The following is a 22220-nucleotide window of genomic DNA, read 5'->3' as shown; positions in this document are numbered from 1 at the left end:
GAGGCCTCCCAGCTAGGCCGCAGTCGAGCAGGCCGCGTTCTTCCGGCTGCGGTCGTCTACACTGGGCCCGAGCTGGAACCGGGCCCAGGCTAGAGGGGAGCCGAACGGGTCAGGGCGGGCCTAAAACGGGCCGGGTGGGCTAGAACGGGACCGAGCGGGGGTTCGCCCACCCGCTCATCACCGCAAGCCCCCCCGAGGCGCCCCCAAAACACCCCATGTCCACTTGCCGGGTCGAAATCCTTACGGAGCGTTCCGCTGACGATCCGCCATCTTGAGCATGCGCAGACCCTTATTCCTCTCTTTAAAATCATTGTTATTTTCTTTTGTTTCCTTTCTTTTTTTGTTTTTCATCCCTGTCTAGTTCCTTATCATTCATATACATAAGTTTTGAATTCTTGCTGAATTGGTCTTCTTATTCTGAAAGGATTTTCACTTAGTACATGCATCAATTTGTTCAGTTAATCTACAGAACTTTACCTGTTTCAAGTAATTCAGTCCTAGAGAACATAGAGAACCAGAGACCATGTACAGTTCATTAAATAAGTAGACAAGGGTAGTGGCAGCATTTACATAATAGGACATCCACAAAAGTATGGGAGGGTATAGTAGGATTTGATGGGGAAAGGCACAGGGAAAGACCAATTCACCACATCCAGATGTGCATCTCATTGCAATAAATAGGAGCGGCATGCAGCTGGAAAGGACATGAGTCCGAGTTCAACACAATAAAAAAACTGGTTAACTCCTATGGAGTTTCTCAATTTGCAAAAAAGTTTTATTGTTAGATATTCCGAGCAGCCAAGCTTTGTCAGCATAGGGACAAAGAGTGCTGTATCCTTGCAAGAACAATGTCAATTTTGATATTTCTCAGTTAAGAAATATATTCAATCATCAATTAATTTGAGGCTGCACATTACGCTTTCCCAAACTATGACCCTATTCAACTATCATTGAATTTCCAACTAGCACTTTTAATAGAATCTATTCCACATGATGGAGTAACCATTATCGGATGATTTCAGAAGTGCTCTAAACAAATGAATGAAACTATGAGGGCAATTCAGAAATTAATTTAGTTATCAATGATAGACACAGATACAGAACTTGTATTGTACACATTAGAAAACTACAACATTACATTACTTTTCGACCTAATCGCCATTCAACTTGTCATAACGTCTTACAAAGTTTGAAATTCCTTCTGCAAAAAAAATCTCCCGTCTGGGAATGAAGCCACCCTGTAACAGCATTGTGGAGCGCTTTGTCATAATTGAAGCGATGCGACGCAAGCCACTCTTCATTTAAAAAACTGGTTCATTTTCAGTTGATCTAGAGGACGAGTCAACTGCAACACAACATTCTCTTTCCATTCCTCACTGTCTACTGAACTACTACGCAGGGCGCCATAGGACAGGCGTCACTATCCCCGCCTATTTCTCGCACATGCTCAAGCGGAGGTTTATTTCCAAATTGCCCTCGTACATAGAAGCTTTGGAGGTATTGCAAGAAACACAACCAGAGGTATGGTGTTGCCTGCAAGCTTTGTTTTTAGACTTTCAAGAAGAGCATTTGATGAACAATTGAGAAGGTAATAAGAGTGCAAAGCACACTAGGATAAATCAATTAAATTTCAACTGGATTGGATGTGGGAATGAATGGAGGTGATAGTCTAATTTTTCTCAAGGTGAGATTTCCCTTCTAATGTTTTTAACATAGGCTTCACAAAGGCCAACATTAGAAGTGCCATATTTTTGAAGAGCAGAGGCCATACTTCTGACATTGGCACTGACCATATAATATAGTCATAACACCATGCCAACAGTGTCAGGAAAGGAACAGTCTTCCTTAAACCCAGCCTGCTGTCAGTGTAAGGACCTCTGTGAATCAGTTTTATGAAAATCAAGAGAGGTTTTTCACCATTTTAGGCACAACTTCTGCCTGTATCTGCCATATATTTATTCCTAGTATAAAGGACATGCTATAGCTAGCTCCATCGTGCTATGGAGCATCTAGAGATGTACTGCAACGAAACTCCTAAATTTGCTCCTGGCAGGATGTGTGGCAGAATTCTTTTTTAATCTCTTAGCAGAAAATGGGATCTATGTGGCTCTTTAGTCTAATCCTACTGAGCCCTTTTAATATTTTCAATATGTCCTGTAATTTAATTCAAATGGAAATTATGTTAAGAGTGTGAATGAAACCAAAGTGTCAAATGTCATGTAACTTGTTTCAGAGAGAGAAATGATACATTTGGCAATTCTAAGGCTTTGTGCACCCGAAAGCAATAAATTAACACTCCCCCCCCCCCACATTAAGCAGAAGTGAGAAGTATACTTGTAAAGTGGGGAAAAAAATATCCTGTCAAGCAAAACCTGAGCAAGTTAATTTCAGCATAATAAATCCAATAATCATAACAGCACTAGGTAGATACTCTTTTGTGTTGCTGTACATTTTTAAAGAAAGAAAATATTCTTGATTCGAAGTAAATGTATTTTGATTTAAAATAATGTACCAATACAATTGAATAATAGCTTTTCAAACAATAAGCATCAAGCACTATATAAGCTGAAAGAGCATTTTCCCTGAATTGTTATAGTACCATTTTAGAATATTGGCAAAAAGGTTAGCTTTTTAAAGGATTTTTAAACATAACTTTTTAAAGGACTTTAAACATAACTTCTAAGGCTATTGTTCCTAAAGATGTGCTAAGTTATTCTTTCAAATACTACAAAATAACATAAGCAAAATCTCCCTCAGAGTGTCTTGATTCACACACATTTAACTCCATAAAGTAATAATAATAATAATGATGATGATGATGATGATGATGATGATGATGATGATGATGATGATGATGATGATGATGATGATGATGATGATGATGATAGTAAAGTTGGAAGGGACCTTGAAGGTAATCTAGTCCAACCCCCTGCTCAGGCAGGAAACCCTATACTATTTGATTAGTTTTGATTAGTTTTGGTTTGATTAGTTTTGATTTCTGTATTATATGAAACCAGTTATTGTTGTTTGTATATCATAATTTATGGAAAAAGGTGGAATAGACAACATCACCACCAGATGGATCTGTAGATGGCTGGCAAACCATACTCAATGAGTAGTCTTCAATGCCATTACATCCAATTGGGAGAAGTAAGCAGTGGGGTACCACAAGGTTCCGTCTTAGGCCCAGTACTCTTTAATATCTTCATAAATGACTTAGACAAGGGAATAGAAGGGGAACTCATCAAATCTGCAGATGACACTAAACTGGCAGGAGTAGCCAACACCCCAGAAGACAAACTCAGGATCCAAACTTGAACAATGGGCCCTGTCCAACAAAATGAGTTTCAATGTGGAGAAAAGCAGAGTTTTACATTTAGGCAGGAAAAATCAAAGATATAAGTACAGATTGGGTGAGACCTGGCTTAAAAACAGTAACTGTGAGAGGGACCTTGGAGTCCTAGTGGACGATCACTTGACTATGAGCCAGCAGTGTGCAGCAGCAACCAAAAAAGCTAATACAATCCTGGGTTGTATAAACAGAGGCATAGAATCAAGATCACATGAAGTATTAGTACTGCTTTATAAAACCCTAGTAAGACCACACCTGGAATACTGCAGCCAATTTTGGTCACCATATCACAAAAAAGATGTTGAGAGTTTGCAAAAAAATCAGAGAAGAGCAACTAAGATGATCAAAGGCCTGGAAACTAAAACATACGAAGAATGGCTGCAGGACTTGGGTTTGGCTAGTTTAAAGAAAAGAAGAAACAGGCAACATGATAGTAGTATTCCAGTATTTGAGGGGCTGCCACAAAGATGAGGGGGTCACGTTATTCTCCAAAGCACCAGAGGGCAGGATACAATGGTTGGAAACTGAACAAAGAGAGAAGCAACCTAGAATTATGGAGAAACTTCCTGACAGCAAAGACAATTAACCAGTGGAACAGCTTGTCTCCAGAAATCGTGGGCACTCCATCACTGGAGATTTTTAAGAAGAGGCTAGACGGTGAAATTTGGGCAATATGAACTTGGGATGGGTTTCTATTTTCTTGAACAGTTTCCCCCTTCCCCTGTATATGACACCCCAAACTCTTCTTGCCTTTAGGAACATGCTTAAGATTTGGCTCTTCCCCCAAGCATTAGTGGTCAGTTGAGTGGGTATCTCTCCTATGAATGGTTGAGCGCTTGATCACCATTTTACATTTATATATTGTTTGCTTGCTGTTAGGAACGTGGGTTTTTTCTTCTTCTTTTTGATTTACTGTGTTTATGTTGTATGGCAGAAGTCCTCAATCTTTTGGGCACCAGGGACAGGTTCCATGGAGAGAGGTTTTTTTGTGGACCGGAGGGGATGTGGTTTCATGTACTGCTTGCATCCCGCAGATGGGGCTTTGCTTGTTTGCGAAGACTGGTTTCTGGCATGCTGCAGCCCGGTGCCAATTCACGGCCCGGGGTTGTATGGCACCCTGAAGCACACAGTCTGAGTTGGGCTGTATTATAAATTTATGACTGACTGACTGACTGATTGACTGAATGAATGAATGAATGAATGACTATTGGAGGGTTATATGCTGGGGTTTGTCACCTATACAATATAGACGAAGATTCTGGAAAGGAGAGTATTTTCTGACTAAATAGTGAGATGTGCAGCACACAAATTTAGTAAATAAATAAATAAAATCCTCCATTTGAAAGGTACAAAAGTGTTTTATGTAATTTCCATGGTCTACTGTATTTAAAAGGCAATTCTCTTGCTGAATCTTTTCCAAATGTCTACTCATGGCAATTAATTAAAATATATCTTTGCTCCATAGGTTTTCTATGTTTGGGTGAAAGCAGTTTATACCCTTGGACACAGTGTTTCCCTCATTGCTCTGATCACAGGAAGCATCATTCTTTGTGTTTTCAGGTAACTTTGTTGAAACATTGGCAGGGACTAAGTATTTTGGAACAGGTAACATTCTCACTTGTCACTTAACAGGTCCCCTATTTTCTTTTTTAAATAAAGCCTCTTTTGAATCAAACTCAGCTCCTGGTGATCTGAAGGACATGGCCATGTAGCAGTTGTTTGGCAATTGTTTATTGTTGCCTTCTTTTGGGGTATTTTTGGACTTCTAATCTTCTCTACAATTCTAGAGTCTTCATCCAAAATCTTAAATAGTTTGTATGCTGATTAGCTTCTAAGCCTAGGAAAGCTGATAACAGATGTTGAGGTTTTGCATTTGTTCAGATGTGTTTAATTGCAATCATTTAATTAAAATGATAAATGGAAAGCAACAGGTTTGCTGCAAACCAGAGTGCCATTCTGCAGTATTATCTATATTTCTAAAAATCCTTTCGGAACCCAGACAAGCCCTATAGAAATGTAGATGAATATAGTCCTGTGCTTTGCCAGCCCTCTGGAGCCCAGGACCTTGCAGTCCAGCAAAGAGGCCCACTTGCTGAGAAAAATAGGTAAGTGGGTGGGGAGATCTAAATGAGGTAATGTGGAACAATCTTATTGAATTGCCTTCTAAAGAAGAGTTATTTTGAGACTGGCTGTTTTTGTCAACTCAGCCATTTCCCGAATGGGCAGAACTTTCCCTCGACAGGCATTTTATGTGAATACCAACATAATTTCAAAATTCCTAATGTATCCAGGGCCTAAAATGGATTTGGAACAGCAGCAGCCATAGACGATTTATTGTTTTATTAAAGAACAGTGCTGATTAGTGAACCTAATTTAAACTGGGCAGTATTATACTGCAGAAAGCTTGTGAGTTCAAGGGCAATTCTAGAGAAGATTGCTAAAGAGAGTTGTTGGGTAAGAGCAAGAAGGGCTCACAAAATGAGGAACAGGATCCACTGCATGACCTTCCCCCCCCCTTGCAAAAGACCTCCCCAGGACTAATGAAGTTAGAAAACATTCTACCAGTCAGAGTCAGGGAAGAAGGCAGTGTGAGTCTTAAGAAAATGAGGATGGGCAGCTAGTATATATTTAGTCCTTTCTTTATTGTATCTTTAGGATGTAAATAAAAAAGAGAATAATTAGGAATTGCCATTTGTACTTACATGATAAAGCAATAATATATCCTGCAAATATACACAGTTAAAAAAAACAAGACTGTGATATTTAGTAGTAGGAAAAAGAATTAGCTCTGTAAGGAGGCAGCTTAAAGAAGTGAGTTCTGAAATGCAATTATCTACTTGTAAAATCAGGTTCCCCCTTTGAGGCAAAGGGTGTTCCTGGGATAGATCAGTGAGGAACATTAGAGGATTTGCCAAAAATATGTACCCCCAGCAGAGTCCCCCAAGACATGAAGGTAATCCTAGCTGCCCGGCTAAGCCAACAGATTAGCCAACAACAATATAAGAAGATGTTGAAGGTGGATCATCACTTTAGTAACAATGGCAAAGACACCATTTCATACTACATAGATATAAACCACTCTCATATTTTACCAAGTAGACCATATGGATAAGCAGAAATAGAATGCTGCTAGGTAAATGGGTACCCCAGAACATCTCACCATCTTCATGAGAAAACTTTACAAAGAATAGGAAGCTGCAGTCTGGATGGAGCATGTAGAAATAATCTGGCTCTTGAACAATAGACTGTTCTAGGAGGTTTAACACATCTATTTTAAGGGAAATTTGTTGTTGTTTAGTTGCTAAAACATGTCCAACTCTTCACAACCCCATGAACCATAGCACACCAGACCCCCATCCTCCAGTGTCTCCTGGAGTTTGCCCAAATTCATGTTCATTGCATCAATGACACTATCTGACCATCTCATCCATTGTCATCCTCTTCTCCTTTTCCCAACATCAGGGCCTTTCTCCAGCACTGGAGATGGAGGATCCACCCATGGGTTGAGACTGTATTCCTGCCCAATCAGATCAAGTCAGCCAAAGTTGTCACGCCCTGTCCTTGGACATATGCCCAGTCTTGACTTGATCTTGCCCAAGAACAGGACGTACAACTCTGGCTCTTAGGTACAGTCTGGACTTTTAGTGGTTCCTCCAAGTTCATACTATAACTAGAAATATTTAACAAAAAATTTTCCTCCCAGATTTCAGTTCCTCTGTCTGCTCTGCAGTGGGGGGGGATTTCTTGGGAGATAGAAGGGGGTCCCTTCTTTCTCCCCTCCCTCCAGGAGCACACGGGGTAGAACTACTGAATTTGGCATTTTGAACTTCAAATTTCAGGTCCTTATAGCTTAGCAGGGAGTAACGAGGATTTTAGCAAGTGTCAGCTTTCTCCGTTTTTTCCCTTTCGCGCTTTGTCGGCAAAGCGAGAAAAGCCGTTCGGCTGCTCACCTGCCTTAGCAATTGGCCTCTTGTGACGGGGATTGCGGCTGCATCCCCGGGGAGGCCAATTTCGTAACAAAAAGACTTCCGAGGAGAGCCGTTCGGCCGGCATACTTCCTCAGTGAGTTGCCTCTTGTGACGGGGATTGCGGCTGCATCCCCGGGGAGGCCAATTTTCACGGAGGAAGTCTCCCGCGTTGAAAACCGATACTTTAAAGATTGCGGCTGCGGCGCTCCGAGGGAAGCCGTTTTTTTCTGTTCCTTTAAGGACGAAGAATACTTTCCCTTTCTAAGGCTCCTTCGGTGGCCGAAGCAGGCCGAACGCTATTTTTAACTTATTTCGGCTGTTTCTGAGTAGGTAGCCGGTCAGATAATTAGCGGCTGATCACGGGGCGGCTAACAACTGCCACGCTCGCATAGAGGCCTCGTTTGATTCCAACTGTCAAAATTTGACAGTTCGTTCTGGCGCGGCCGCCATTTTGACCGCAGGTGGCAATACATTCATAGAGGCATTGTTAGTTTTATTGTCACCTTCCTCTGGAAAATCGTGGTTTTTGGAGACATAAGTCTCCAGAAGGTAAAGAAGAAAATTAAACTATCATTTTAGGTGGATTTTCGGATTCCCTCAGGACTGGCCACCATTTTATGAGTGGCGGCCATTTTACCACAGGGTTCATCACCCGTTTTCTATAGAGTTCTATCAGCAGCTCCCTTGGGCTGATTCAGTCACTTCATAAGGCCTTATTTTCCCAGCTTGGTGTCTCTTGGGTCTCAATAATTAGCAACCTTTATTGGGTAACCTGCAGCCCATTCTTGTGCTGTGTACTAATTTCAGCACTCACTGGAAGTTTGTTGGCGTGCATGTGATTCACTGATCAGTTGCTTCCAGTAATTCAGGGGACTTACGGTGACCCCTCAGAGCACCGGTCCTTTTCTGTGACACGCTTACCACGGGCACCAGGCACTCCCATAGCGTGTCTGTTGTTGCCTGTGATTGCATTGGTACCTGGGTCCCAGGCGTCCTCTGGAATTGCGTCTGGCCGCACCCAAGGTGGTAATTCCCTCTAGATACCGGAGAGGCCCCCAATCGAGCCCCAGCGCTATCAGAGGATGGAAAGCATGGAGCCCCTTGAGAAGGAGGTCGTGTCCCCTTCATTGGCTGGCATGAGCTCTATGCCACCTCATTCGGACGGATCCGAAAGGGCTGCGCAAAATACTAAGAAAAAATCTGAAAAAAAGTCATTCAAGGGGGCAGATAAGCACGCCACCAGGAGACACCAAGCTCTGGAAAGGGAGTTCGCTAGGGCACAAAAAATTGCTCGACTGGACAATTCTCAGACTGGGGGGCGGGTGCAGGAGTCCCAGATTCCACTTAATCCGTCGCTTCAGTGTATACCAGAGGCCACTTTCATACCCACAGCGGCTGGACTTCGCCAGACCGAACAGCTTCCTTTCCCTTCAGAGGAGCGTTTGTCCATGTTGATTGCTCAGGCAGTGGACCGCGCTCTGAATGCTAGGGCAGTTCCTAAACCTCCAGTCATAGTTCCCCCTCCTACCCCACTTCAGACGGATGAACCTCAGTCCGGCCCCTCTTCACCTGCTGAATCCTTGTATTCTGAGGGGCTGTCGCTACCTGATCAGGGCTCTGACCAGGAGTTTCCGATGTCGGAAGAAGAGGAACAGTCGGCGGACGCTCCGGCGCCCACTGGAATGTTCCACCCTTCAACATTTGTTACATTGCTCCGCAAGGTCTCTTCCACCACACACCGTGGTTCTGAGCCCCCTTCCACAGCGACTACTGTTGCTCCCGATTCGGATTTTGATCCAAATTTCATTGAACCAGTGGCAGCTCAGTACCGGATCCCATGTCCGCCCATGTTTCTAACTGCGGTAAAGAAGCAGTGGGTGCTACCAGCCTCCTTTCCCCTTCCGAGTACCACGGACAAGAAGCTGTTCAACGTGGCCAAGGAATTGGAGGAAGCGCTGGAGGTCCCTGCGGTGGACGAGCCTTTCGGACCATTGATTTCTCCAACAGCCATAGCTGGGGATGTGTCGGAAGCATTGAAGTCGGAGGACCGTAAGTGCGAGTTATCTTTTCGCAGGATCCACCAGGCATCCGCTTGGGCCATTAGGGCTGCGACCTCAGCGTCGTCACTAGAGCCGCCCACCGCTGGCTAAAACAACTGCAGGCCCGCACTCCCAAAGATGATGTCCGCTCCCAACAGGACATCAATAAGATGGTTGCAGCAATGGAATACGCCTCGGATGCTATGCTCCAGGCGACTAAGTTCGCTTCCAGAGCGATGGCTTCAGGGATCACCAGTCGACGCATGCTCTGGCTTAAGCATTGGCATGCTGATGCCAAATCCAAGTGGCGTCTGTCCTCTGCCCCGTACCAGGGGGGTAAATTATTCGGTGAGGCTTTGACACCTTATCTCTCAGAGAATAAGGATAAGCGCAAAGTGCTCAACCATATCATTAAGAAGTCTGACAAGAGGCAAAATTATTTCCCCCGTAGGCAGTCTTTTCGGGGGGGGAATAGATACAATTATTCACACTCTTTTCGTCCTTTCCCTCCCAGAACGGACCGTCAAGAGGGGCCTTTTGACAGGCAGGCGAACAAGCCCAGGCAACAATACCAGGGTAACCAGGGTAAGCGGCCCTTTCGAGGGAATGGCCGGCCTTTTCATCGCTCCAGGTGACTCCCCGGCAACAGCACCTCCCATAGGGGGCAGGCTGTCGCTATTCTGCCACCAATGGGAGGCCACCACCATGGACAAGTGGGTCCTGAACACAATAAGGTCCGGCCTCTACCTGGAGTTCATCTCCACACCTGGAAACAGGTTCATTTCTTGCCCATTCCCCCGAAACCTAGCCAAAAGAAATCTGATGAGCCAGGCCATCCAGCATCTTCTGGAGATAAGGGCCGTAGAAACTGTTCCGGTGGACCAGAGGGGTTGGGGATTCTACTCCGTCCTCTTTGTCGTTCCAAAACCGTCAGGAGGATGGAGAGCCATCCTGGATCTAAAAAAATTGAATCATCATATAAAATATCAAAAATTCAAGATGCAGACGCTCCGTTCCATTTTGGGGAGCGTGAGAAAGGGAGACTTCCTGACATCCATCGATCTCACGGAAGCGTATCTCCATATCCCCATCTCTGTCGATCACCGGCGGTTTCTGCGGTTCAGTTACAAGGGAGAGCATTATCAATACAGGGCTCTACCCTTTGGCCTCTCGTCGGCTCCCAGGGTGTTTACCAAGATCCTGGTGGTCCTGGCAGCTTACCTACGGATGGTACCGATCAGGGTCCAGTGTTACCTGGACGACATCCTGATCCAATCGACCTCCGCCTGCTCGGCACGACAGGATCTCGACCAAGTAGTACGGCTGCTCCAGGATCACGGGTTCTCGGTAAACTTCCCCAAGAGTCATATGGTCCCCACGACTCGGCTATTGCATTTAGGGGCCGTCATAGACACCAGGGAAGGCCGGGTGTATCTGTCTCAGGAACGTTTGACCAACGTGAGAAAATCCATCCGCCAAGTACGCAAGGGGCAGAAGGTTTCTCTACTCAGCCTTTCCAGGGTGCTAGGACAGATGATATCAGCCATAGACATAGTGCCGTGGGCCAGGCTCCACTCCAGGGAATTGCAGTGGTTTCTACTCCCCTTCCAGAGGCAGAACATCAGTGCCTCTCAGAAAAGGGTGAGACTTCCATCTCAGACCTCGCTTTCCCTCAAATGGTGGCTGTCCCCAGCCGTCCTCAAAGGGTCGTTGTTCAAGGAGCCGGAGCGGCTCCTCCTCACGACCGATGCCAGCCTCTTTGGTTGGGGGGCGCATCTTCGTTCCCACTGGGCACAGGGCCGTTGGTCTCGCTCAGATCTCCGCCATGACATCAACTGGTTGGAACTGAGGGCCATTCACCTAGCTCTCCTTCACTTCCACAGCCAGGTCCGACGGCGTCATGTGCTTGTCCTCACGGACAACGTGACTGCCAAGGCTCATGTAAACAGGCAGGGGGGCACTCATTCTCGGACCCTTCTGAACGAGGCGCTACTGTTGGGGACCTGGGCAGAACGCAATCTCGCGTCCATCAGGGCCGAGCACATCTCGGGGAAAGACAATACCCAGGCAGATGTCTTGAGCAGAGCGACAATAGACCACTCAGAGTGGAGGATTCACCCGAGGGTCTTCAAAGAGATTTGCCACCGATTTGGGCTACCTCTAGTGGACCTATTTGCCTCACCGGCCAACACTCAGCTCCCCCGTTTTTTCTCCCGCTTCCCGTCTCAGGGAGCGGAGCAGATAGATGCACTGCACTCTCCATGGCCTCGGGGTCTGCTGTATGCTTTTCCACCTCTCCCTCTTCTTCCGGCGGTGGTACGCAAACTACTCCGGGAAGATGCGGAGATTCTTCTTGTAGCCCCGTATTGGCCACGGAGACCGTGGTTTGCCGACCTGCTGGGTCTCTCCATAACAGATCCGTGGAAGATTCTGCCAGACAGGATATCACTCAGTCAGGGAGCAATTCTACATCCGGATCCCCAGTGGCTGCAGCTAGCCGTCTGGCACTTGAGCGCAACTATTTGTCGAGGCAATCTTGCTCGGTAAGGGTCATTGAGGTTATACAGGCATCCCGTCGCCCATCCACGAATCGCATCTATGAGGTGACGTGGAAAAACTTTTGTGCTTGGTGCGACAAACATAAGTTGTCTCTCTCACGACTCAATATTCCTAATATTCTGGAATTTTTATCTGAGGGTCTGGACAAAGGTTTGGCCCCTAGTACCTTACGTAGGCAACTAGCTGCGCTCTCTACTGTTCTCGCCGGGGATCACGGGGGGTCGTTAGCTCACCACCCACTACTACGTTCCTTTCTTAAAGGAGCAGCTAATATCAGGCCGCCGACAGTACATAGATATCCTTCCTGGGAGTTGCCCCGGGTTCTTAGGGCTCTAACAAGGGCACCCTTCGAACCATTGGCATCGTGCGAGATGAGTCACCTGTCTCATAAGGCAGCCTTTTTAGTGGCCATCACGTCGGCTCGACGTATATCAGAGCTGGCGGCACTGTCGGTCCGTAAGGATTTGTGCATTTTCCACCCGGACCGTGTGGTTCTCCATCTGGACCCTACCTTTGTCCCAAAGGTGAATTCACTCTTTCACAGGAGCCAAGAGGTTATTCTACCTGACTTTTGCCCTCAACCATCGCGTACCCTGGAACGGCAATGGCATTGTTTAGATGTCCGCAGGGCGCTTCGTGACTATATTGCACGGACAGCGGATTTCCGCTCATCAGAAGCCCTGTTTGTCTCCTTTCACCCCTCTTCCAAGGGTAGGAAGGTTTCCTCTTCCACCATTGGCAGGTGGATTAGGGCGTGCATCACCGAGGCATATCGAGCGGAGTCATTGCCGGTTCCACGAGGGGTCACAGCACACTCCACACGGAGCGCTTCTACATCTGCGGCTTGGAACACTCAAGCGTCCATCGAGGAGGTTTGTAGAGCGGCCACATGGTCCACTCCATCTCCTTTTATTCGGCACTACAAGGTCGATAAATTTGCATCGGCAGAGGCCTCTTTTGGTAGGAGGGTCCTCCAGCAAGTAGTTCGCCAAAGTGCCACACCGGACAAGTCTGCTTCCCACCCTCAGGGACAGTAGGCTTTGGTATGTCCCATGGGTGGATCCTCCATCTCCAGTGCTGGAGAAGGGGCGTTGTCTTACCTGAACGCCTTTTCTCAGCACGGAGATGGAGGATCCACCTCCCTCCCTCTTTATAGGAAATTATTTAGCCTTGTAGGTGATTAGTATATGAGCCAGTACGTCATCGATCAGTCAAGGGCTACGCTCGCGTCAAGACTGGGCATATGTCCAAGGACAGGGCGTGACAACTTTGGCTGACTTGATCTGATTGGGCAGGAATACAGTCTCAACCCATTGGTGGATCCTCCATCTCCGTGCTGAGAAAAAGCGTTCAGGTAAGACAACGCCTCTTTCCAATGGCCCTCTCTTCTCATTAGGTGAGCAAAGTATTTGAGCTCCAGTTTTAGCATCTGTCCTTCCAAAGAACAGTAATAGTTGATTTCCTTTAGAATTGACTGATTTGATCTCCTTACAGTCCAAAGGACCCTCAAGAGTCTTCTCCAAGACCACAATTCAAAAGCATCAATTCTTCAGCGCTTCCTTAGGATCCATCTCTCACAGCCATACATTTGAGGGAATAACTACTCCAAAACTCAACTCTTTCAAGAAAAGGCTAAAATGTTGGGCTTATCCTTTCACCACTATAAAACTATAGTGCTTCTTTGTAACCTTCCGAGGAGAGAGAGAAAAAAAATAAAAGAGAGCACATTATCTTAACCCTGCCTTAAAAGAAATCACGTTTAACAATTATTTCAAGTTAAGGCATAGCCATCAGTTTTTCTCAGTTTTCAGTGAAATTCCTCAAGATCCCTCATTTGTCATACAACAACTTGCAAATTTTTTTTTTGCATTTTAGCAACTATTTAATTTTTATGCTGTTCAGATGGAGCATGAGACATCCTGATCCTTCACTGCTAGCTCCAATGTATGGTGCCTCAGGAGTTTCTGGACTAAAAGCAGAGATTTTGGCATTATTATATCTTAACAGTAAAGTTGGTGCAGCTTGTAGAATAGCAGAGGGCAAAGCAGAATACAGGTATGGGGCCCTCAAGAGCTACACCTACATTATAGTCTTTTTGTAATTGTTCTATCAAATAACAGAAGGTAAGTAGAAAGATTTTCAGCTATACTTTGGTTCCAGAAACTACATTGTTTTTCTTTCCGTATATAGGAAACTTCACTGCACTCGGAACTACATACATTTGAATCTGTTCCTGTCTTTCATTTTAAAGGCAGTCTCTGTCTTAGTTAAAGATGGAATCCTCTATTCCGACACTAGTACAGATAAGTGTTCAGATGTTCATGCTTCTTGGGTAAGTAATTAATATTATTTAATGTGTTTCATTTCTATCATGTCAATGATCTTTGAGATGGTTGTAGGTTATATCAAACCTCACATGAGATGATTACTAGCAAGGGCAGTGAGGCTTCTGTTGACTTGCTGGAAAAGAATTGGAACAGAGTAAGAGTGTCTATGGAGATTCTCAGTTCATGGTTGTCCCAAAGATGCTTTTTCAGGAGGCAACTGGACTTTCTTGTTTTTCTTTGAAGACATTTCACTTCTCATCCAAGAAGCTTCTTCAGCTCTGTCTGGGTGGTGGTGAATGGAAGGATTTATATTCCTTGCAGACAGCTGGTTATTTGCATTCTTTTAGACTTAGAGAATCATTGAGGCCATTTGGAGCTGTACCTGTGTCCTCAGGGTCACCTGAGTAGTGCAAATGTCTTTTCTGCTGCAGGATGTTTTCTGCCCTGTGTCCTTTCACTGTTGAAGACAGGTGCAGGCTGTTGGGGATGAGTCTGTGTTGTCTGCATCTCAAACTAAAGCACAAATGGTTCCTGTAGTCTGCAATGTTTTCTGGAAATCCATTCATACTTCTGCACTATTTGAAGGTATTCATCCCAAAGTGCATAGCTAAATGTCTATGGAGATTCTTCCATTCCCCACCATCCAGTCAGAGCTGAATAAGCTTCTTGAATGAGAAGTGAAACGTCTTGAAAGAAAAACAAGAAAGTCCAGTTGCCTCCTGAAAAAGCACCTTTGGGAGAACAAACTAAGACTGCAAGGGGGAAAAGTTATCTATTCTGGTAATGGCTTCCACTCTGCTTTTGGAAAGGCAGCATTAGATGCAGGTGATATGCAGATTGATATAATCAAAATTAAGGTTCTCCTTCCTCAACCTTACATCTTGTAAAGAGATAGAAATAAGAAGTTGGAATGGAATCTGGAAGCCTTTATTTCAGGTTTAATAATTGTAAAATCACTACTGGCTAGTGCAATGGGCAAAATGCTGCTCAGTTCTCCATCTGAAACTTTGATCCATCTATCACTGAACTTGCAAAATCTTCCTAGTCAAAATGCACTTCTAACTTCCTAACAATGAGTGGTGCTAGAAATGAAAAAGAGAATTTGAATATTTTTTTAAAATGAATAGTGATATATGTGAGTGTGTGCATGTAGTTTTGCCTGTCAACACCAGACAATATTAATCTATCAAGCATATTAACTTTTGAAATTAAGAAATAAAGATAACAACCTCTTAGCATGCTTAGTTTGGGAGGAAGAAACACAATTCTGGTGAATACGAAGAGATTTATAATGAAATTTGCTTGCAAGAGTGTCATAACACTCAGAGATGTTGCTACTCAGTATGAAACTCTGTCTTGATGGAGAAGACAACTTGAAGAAATATGGCAATTAAATACTTAAGTGCAAAATTTCAAATCCATGGATATTATTATTCTGTTCCTTTCTGCTTAGTTAATGGGAACCGAGGATGTTGGTAGCAAGTGGAGGCATTTTAGTCTTCAGCTTGAAGCTTCCTCATATGTAATCCCTCTCCTTCCCCTGTTAATTAAATTTGACTTGGCTTTTCACAAAGGTGCTGTGATAAAAATGCAAAACAATGGATCACTTTTAATATTTTGCATGTTCAGCCTCATACAATTCAGATTGGAGTGACTGTCTTGGCTAATTTAAGAGGGAACATTCTCCTCCTCCCACCACTTCTGACTATTTCTTCAAAGTCCTATCTTGCTGGCATCATTGTAATATGGTCCATGTGATAAAAAGATCTGCAGCAACAAATCACTTATGCTGTGCTCATTCTGGTTTACTTATACAATAGTCAAGCAAAACCTTTCAGTTTTTCCTCAGGGTTGTACATTCCATGAGCTATTTTTTGCTTCTGGCACAGCTGCTGTAGAATAAACTAACTTTAAAAAGGGATGGGAACATGTTTCCCAAACCAAATTGCTTCTGATTAATGGGTGGTCTTAAATACCTCTGCCCTCTCCTGATTCTCAAAGGAGGTGACGTTTTTATTCCTGGCCTTTTTTGCCCTGAAATTTGTGAGAAAGTGAGAGAGAAATTTCATTATAAAGACGAACACAATATGATGAATATGCCACTATTTTAGGAGGTAACAACCAAGTACATCAGTCTCAAACCTGGTTTTGGGAAGCACTTGGCATTTGCATTCATTCATTGAATTAAGTCCAAAACAGTTGAAAGAGGCTGTTTCAACCCATCAATAGCTAAATTCATGGAAGGAAAAATCTCTTGTCAAAGCTTGTATCTATCAAAAGAGCTTTTAAACAAAGGAAACCATTTACTGTATTACAGCGGTTTCTTTGCATAAACATTTCATCCTTGATTTGTAACTTTCAGGTCGGCTGCAAGGCTAGCTTGGTATTTTTCCAATACTGTGTAATGGCCAATTTTTATTGGCTCTTAGTTGAAGGACTTTATCTCCACATCCTCCTCATGATCATGTTCTCTTCTAACAGACACTTCACCGTGTATCTCCTTACTGGATGGGGTAAGAAGGTCAATATAGTTATCTCTGTTTTTTATTCCCTCCCCCTCAAGAGACTTTGGAATCCTACTTAGGACCTCTAGAATTTGAGACTTGGCAAACTCCATGTTCTCTGTGTTGGTATCTGTCCCGTCTTTGACCCACTGTTGTATTAAGGTTCAGGCACATGCAAAAATACTGGAGATGCATACAGAGCACTTTCTCCATGACTGATGGGATTTATGTAGTTTGATAGGTCACAAATTTTGTAGTCCTCTGACCTTTGTGCTTGGACTACAGGCAGTCTTTGGCTTTTGACCTCAGTTGAGCCCAAAATTTCTGTTGCTAAGAAAGACAGTTGTTAAGTGAATTTTGTCCCATTTTATAACCTTTCTTGACACAGTTAAGTGAATCACTGCAGCAGTTAAGCAAATCTGGCATCCCCATTGCTTTTGTTTGTCAGAAGGTCACAAAAGGTGATGACCTTAGGACACTGCAATCATCATAAATATGAGCTAGCTGCCAAGCGTCTGAATTTTGATCACTTGACCATGGGGATGTTGCAATGGCTGTAAGTGTGAAAAACAGTCATAAGTCAATTTTCAGTGCTGTTGTAACTTCATTAAATGAACTGTTGTAAGTCGAGGACCACCTGTACTTGGAGAGACAACTATAGAACTCCTAGAGGAGCACAAGGAAAATTCTCAAGTGAAACCAGAACCATGCTGGAAAGAAGAGTCAGAGTTGCTAGGTAGGATAAACTTGGTATAAATCGAGTAAACTTTAATTTTCCAGAAACAAAATCATATTGAGTCATATTGAGGCATTCAATGACCATTTCCAGTTTCAAGACACCCTGGACAGCTGCTTATAGTTATATAGACCATTCTGGATGTACAGACGTTTTAGCTATTTGCTGGATTTGGAGACCATCCCAAATATAGACGACTAAGGATGGTTTAAAATACAGACACAAAGACCAAATAGTAATAAACGTGTGTACAGAACACTAAAAACAAGGTCTGTTAGTGATTTCCCTTCAGCTATTTCTCATGCTATGCCATATTATATAGTTTGAATTCTTCATCTACGAAGTGGATTTCTGTTTACATGATTAATTTTGTCAAATCAAGTATTGTTTATATATATATATACTACTTTTTTCCCCTTGCTTCCTTTGCTATGTCTTTCTTCCAGGAATCCCTACAATTTTTATAATCATATGGATAATAACTAGAGTCTATCTAGACAACAATGGGTAAGCATCAATTGAATAGCAACATATATGTTTCCAGGCTTTATTGTAAAAGATAACTGCTTCTGGTTGCATGATGTCCAAAATTTAATCCTGTATATATGGGTTGCAATAAATAATGCACATAGATATGTTAAACATAAACTTGAATTGTATTGTCAGTGCTAGTTGCCTTTTCTTTTCTTTTTTTAAACAAGTTTTATTGGTTTTTTGATTTTTAAAACAAAGTGCTCAAGACACACTGTGGTGTTAGGGTAGTCAAACATCCAAAGACAAAATGTATATACATAATTCAATCAATACATCAGGTATTCCCTCTCCTTTTCCCTTAAGTAACATAATTTATTTAAGATAGTCCAATTCTAGCTTAAATTTATTCAACCTATACCTGTTTTTAAAGCTTTATAAATTTACACTACCATAATCAAATTAACTTTAAGTACAAACACTATCAATTCGGGTATCCCTTCCAAATATGTTCTAGTTCCTTAATTTTATCATAATTTTTATTTATTTCTTCTTCCACTAATATCCCTTAGTTAAAATAAAATATTAATCTATCCTATACATATCTAATCCATCAATTAATCAATCTCTTTAAGCTGACAGAAGAAAATCAGACCTTAAATCATTTCAATCCATTAGCCAAAATTCAAATTTCATCCAATTAATTGTCATAACTAATAACACCCATGTTATCAAACAAACAAATCATCTTATTAGATTAACTCAACATTGCATAGTTATTTTCTTGCAAGTAAACCTATCGTCCTAAAGAAAAACACATTCTTAATCAATTTAATATATATTCCATTAATCACCATATCTAATCCATCAATCAATCTCTTTAAGCTGACAAAATAATGTCAAACCTTAAATCATTTCAATCCATTGGGCATCAAGCAAATAGATCATCTTATTAGAAATAGTAATTTTCATTTGGATAAACCTTATATAGCTTTCATTGGTCACCCGTTTCTCTTACATCTAGCTCATAATCTTAGTCCTTAAATCAATCCATAATTCTAGGTTGCCTTTAATCCATTACATAAATTTTTTAATTTCATTTCTTTTCTGGGCTTCTTCTTATGCCAGGTAGGTTTCCATAGCAGAGCTTCCCTTCCAGCTGATAAGTCTCTCTTTTTTGCTTGTAATATCATTTGGAGCAGTGAAAACCATCTTGGCCTCTGCATTGGCCCTCTGTTTCTCTTAACATAAAGTCTCGTTGCTTTAACATTTCAGGTCTCAGTCTTTGCTTTTTCTGGTCCTCAACACCATAAGTGAACCGCTTATAAGGCAAAATCAATTTCTCTTTATTCTCAGTTAGGTCCTCTTCTTGTGTAATCTGTTTTATAGAATAATCAGGTGTAGTCTGAAAGTCAGTTTTGAAGTTTAAAGGAGAGATTCTGGCTCTTAATTCTGTAGTAAACTCTTTCATTGTAGCACATATTTCTTCTTTAACCTCATAGATCTTTTCCAGAATAAGTTTACAATTTAAATGTGAATGCGGCTCCATTTTAAAAATTGTTCAGCTGCATCAAGTTATCTTTCTCTTAGAAAACAGTTGAAGGCCAAAACCCTCTCATCTCTAAATAGTCAACAATTACAATATTGGCTTTTAATCAGTAGATGTCCTCAGTAAGCTAAGAATTTTTTTTCAAAAATCATCATTTTATTTTTCCTTTTTTCTATTTTTTAAGGAAAAAGTGGAGAAAGAAACGACAGCATAGACTGATAATACACTTCTTAGGGGAAAAAAATTTCAGTACCCCAAAACATGTATAAAAAGAAAAAAAAATGTAGTCTTTAAAATTTTGTTCTATTCTTTTGATCGCCTTCCTTCCCCAACATGTAGAAGCTGCTTTTCCAAGCCAGGGAAATAATTCCAACAGGGCTCTTACAGGCAAAAAAAAAAAAAAAGGAAAATAGAATGAAGAGAGGAACAAGAAAAAAAAAATCTCACCCGGATTCACCACGGTGGGTTTTCAAGCTTAGCTGTTCTTTGACTTGCGGTTTCTAGCAGCTAGGTGATCGGCCATTTTACTGACTGATCTTCTTCTCTGTCGGCCCTCAGAGTTAGCCTGGACAGCTGGAGGAGCCGCTGCTCCTCCACAGCTGAACAAAGCCTCTTCGACAGAAGTCGCACCCTCCAGGGCGACTTTAGACCCACATAAGGGTCTACCGGCAGAGGGAAACTAGCCGACGAGGAGACGAGTCTCTTCGTTCGACTAGGAGCACCGCGATCTGGAACTGGAAGTTGCTAGTTGCTTTTTCTTAACTAGCTGCTTTTGTTTGATGCAGAATGCCTTATGGAAAAGGGGGAGGATGTTTAAAAGGTCAGTGTTGAATCACAGACTCCTGATCTTCTGAAGCATCATAGAGGATCAGTTGGTTATGCCACCAAAAAGAACACAGCTTTCTGATGGGATTTTAAGTGTGAGGATGGAACTCTCACTTTTGAATCAAAACTGTATTATTCAAGTGGAGTCAGTATTGCAATGCTGAGATGCTAGATCATGCAAATGGGGTATTAGAAAGTCCATTTATAGGCATAGTCCTGGTATGGAGTAAAGACATCTAAGCAGTAAAGAAGTAACAACTCTGCTCCACAAAATAATGGCTACATCTGATGTGAAAATAAGTTTCAGGTCTTGGAGGGGAAAAAAACCCAAATATAATGTAATGAATTTAATGTATGATCTTTATTTAAAATGCAGAGCAAATAACTGAAATATAATTTCTGAACGCTGTGTTCCTTCCTTGTTCCCTTCCCCCTCCATCTTACCTGACAATGACCATAATGCAGTTGCCCATTCTAGACATCATTTATTTATATAGTAGATTTAGGAGCTTCCTGATTCTGGGTAGCTTACACTTAAATGGGAAAACAATAAAAAGAATCTAAGCATCCAGACAAATTCTGTCACAGCCTCCACAAACAACCTCCCACAAGGCCTGGGAGAACAGCCAGTCTTTTAAAGACTTGGAGAACATCATTTTTTTTTCATTGATTGATTATGTCTCGTCAAGCTGGTGTTGATGCTTGGCAACCATACATTGATTTTTCTCCAAGAAACATAATCAGAATGGGTGCTATTTGGATCCCTCTAGAGGGGTAACTTTCCAGAGGACAGGTGCTTCAACAGAGAAGGCATGCTTTATGGGTCTTGATAGACGGCATTACAATCATGCAGGACAGTGTCAATCAAGTAGAAAGCCATTTCAAACTTTACTACCACCAAAAAAATCAGTGTCTACGCCCTTCATAGTATATATTGTTTGTGATATGCAGGCACAACTCTCCTCAATGCAACTTGCATTAATTATTCTGGGCTTTTATTTTGAGGCTTGCTCATTTCACAGCAAGATACGAAATGCCTCAGATGATAAATATGGACTGTCACATGGATATGAAAGCTTGTCAGAGAAGCGAAGGCCTGGAAAAATGCATAAATGCAAATAAAAAATGAAGTGTTTTCTTCCCCCGTCCAATATTTCCAATATTTTTCCCAGGCTAAGATCTCTATGACTGCTAAACTGATAACTTAGATTTGGATTTGTTGAAAACCATAAAGATTGTACCTGGCTGGGCTTTTTTAAAAAAGGAAATTAAGGATAGTGAATCTCAAACAATATCGGTGAGGAAGAAAATTAGGAGACATTAAAAACAAGTAAATGTAATTTTATAGGCAGCTTATGAAGGAGTCGAGTCAACTGAAGATGCTTATACGGAATGGAAGGTAAGGCAGATAGCCAAGGAATTTCAGAAATGTAGAAAGTTAGGAAGACTCACAAGGAAGGTTTCTTCAAATGCGTCAATAGCAGGAGGAAGGTGTAAGAAAGGAGAAATCAATGTTAGTCCAAGTAAAGAAATCTTGACATATGACCAAAAAAAAAAAAAAACCCAAGGAAGCAAAGGAAGTCAAGTGCTATTTTGTTTCTGTATCCAAAGAACATGGTCACTTAAGTAGCATCGATTGTAAAAGAATATTTGCAGTAAAGATGTGGTAAAAGAGCCATTTTGAATGTCTTCATGCTTGTCAGAGGACTGGAGAAGAACAAATTTCTTCTTCTTCTTCTTCTTCTTCTTCTTCTTCTTCTTCTTCTTCTTCTTCTTCTTCTTCTTCTTCTTCTTCTTCTTCTTCTTCTTCTTCTTCTTCTTCTTCTTCTTCTTCTTCTTCTTCTTCTTCTTCTTCTTCTTCTTCTTCTTCTTCTTCTTCTTCTTCTTCTT

General features: G+C 42.3%; 1 protein-coding gene across 1 annotated transcript in view; it reads left to right on the top strand.

The window, feature by feature from the left end:
- Positions 1 to 22220, top strand: part of VIPR2 (vasoactive intestinal peptide receptor 2) — an 80790-nt gene that overhangs the window by 50478 nt on the left and 8092 nt on the right. Inside the window, exons 5-8 of the mRNA XM_015811485.1 lie at positions 4818 to 4912; positions 14109 to 14250; positions 16608 to 16758; positions 17932 to 17992. Coding sequence (XP_015666971.1) covers positions 4818 to 4912; positions 14109 to 14250; positions 16608 to 16758; positions 17932 to 17992 — 449 coding nt within the window. The remainder of the gene's footprint in view (positions 1 to 4817; positions 4913 to 14108; positions 14251 to 16607; positions 16759 to 17931; positions 17993 to 22220) is intronic.

The sequence above is a fragment of the Protobothrops mucrosquamatus genome, unplaced genomic scaffold (genome assembly GCF_001527695.2).
Source record: "Protobothrops mucrosquamatus isolate PMUCROS unplaced genomic scaffold, P.Mucros_1.0 scaffold42, whole genome shotgun sequence".
In the NCBI taxonomy this organism is placed as follows: Eukaryota; Metazoa; Chordata; class Lepidosauria; order Squamata; family Viperidae; genus Protobothrops; species Protobothrops mucrosquamatus.
Note: the sequence above shows the minus strand (reverse complement) of the source record. Positions and strands in the feature narration are given on the sequence as shown.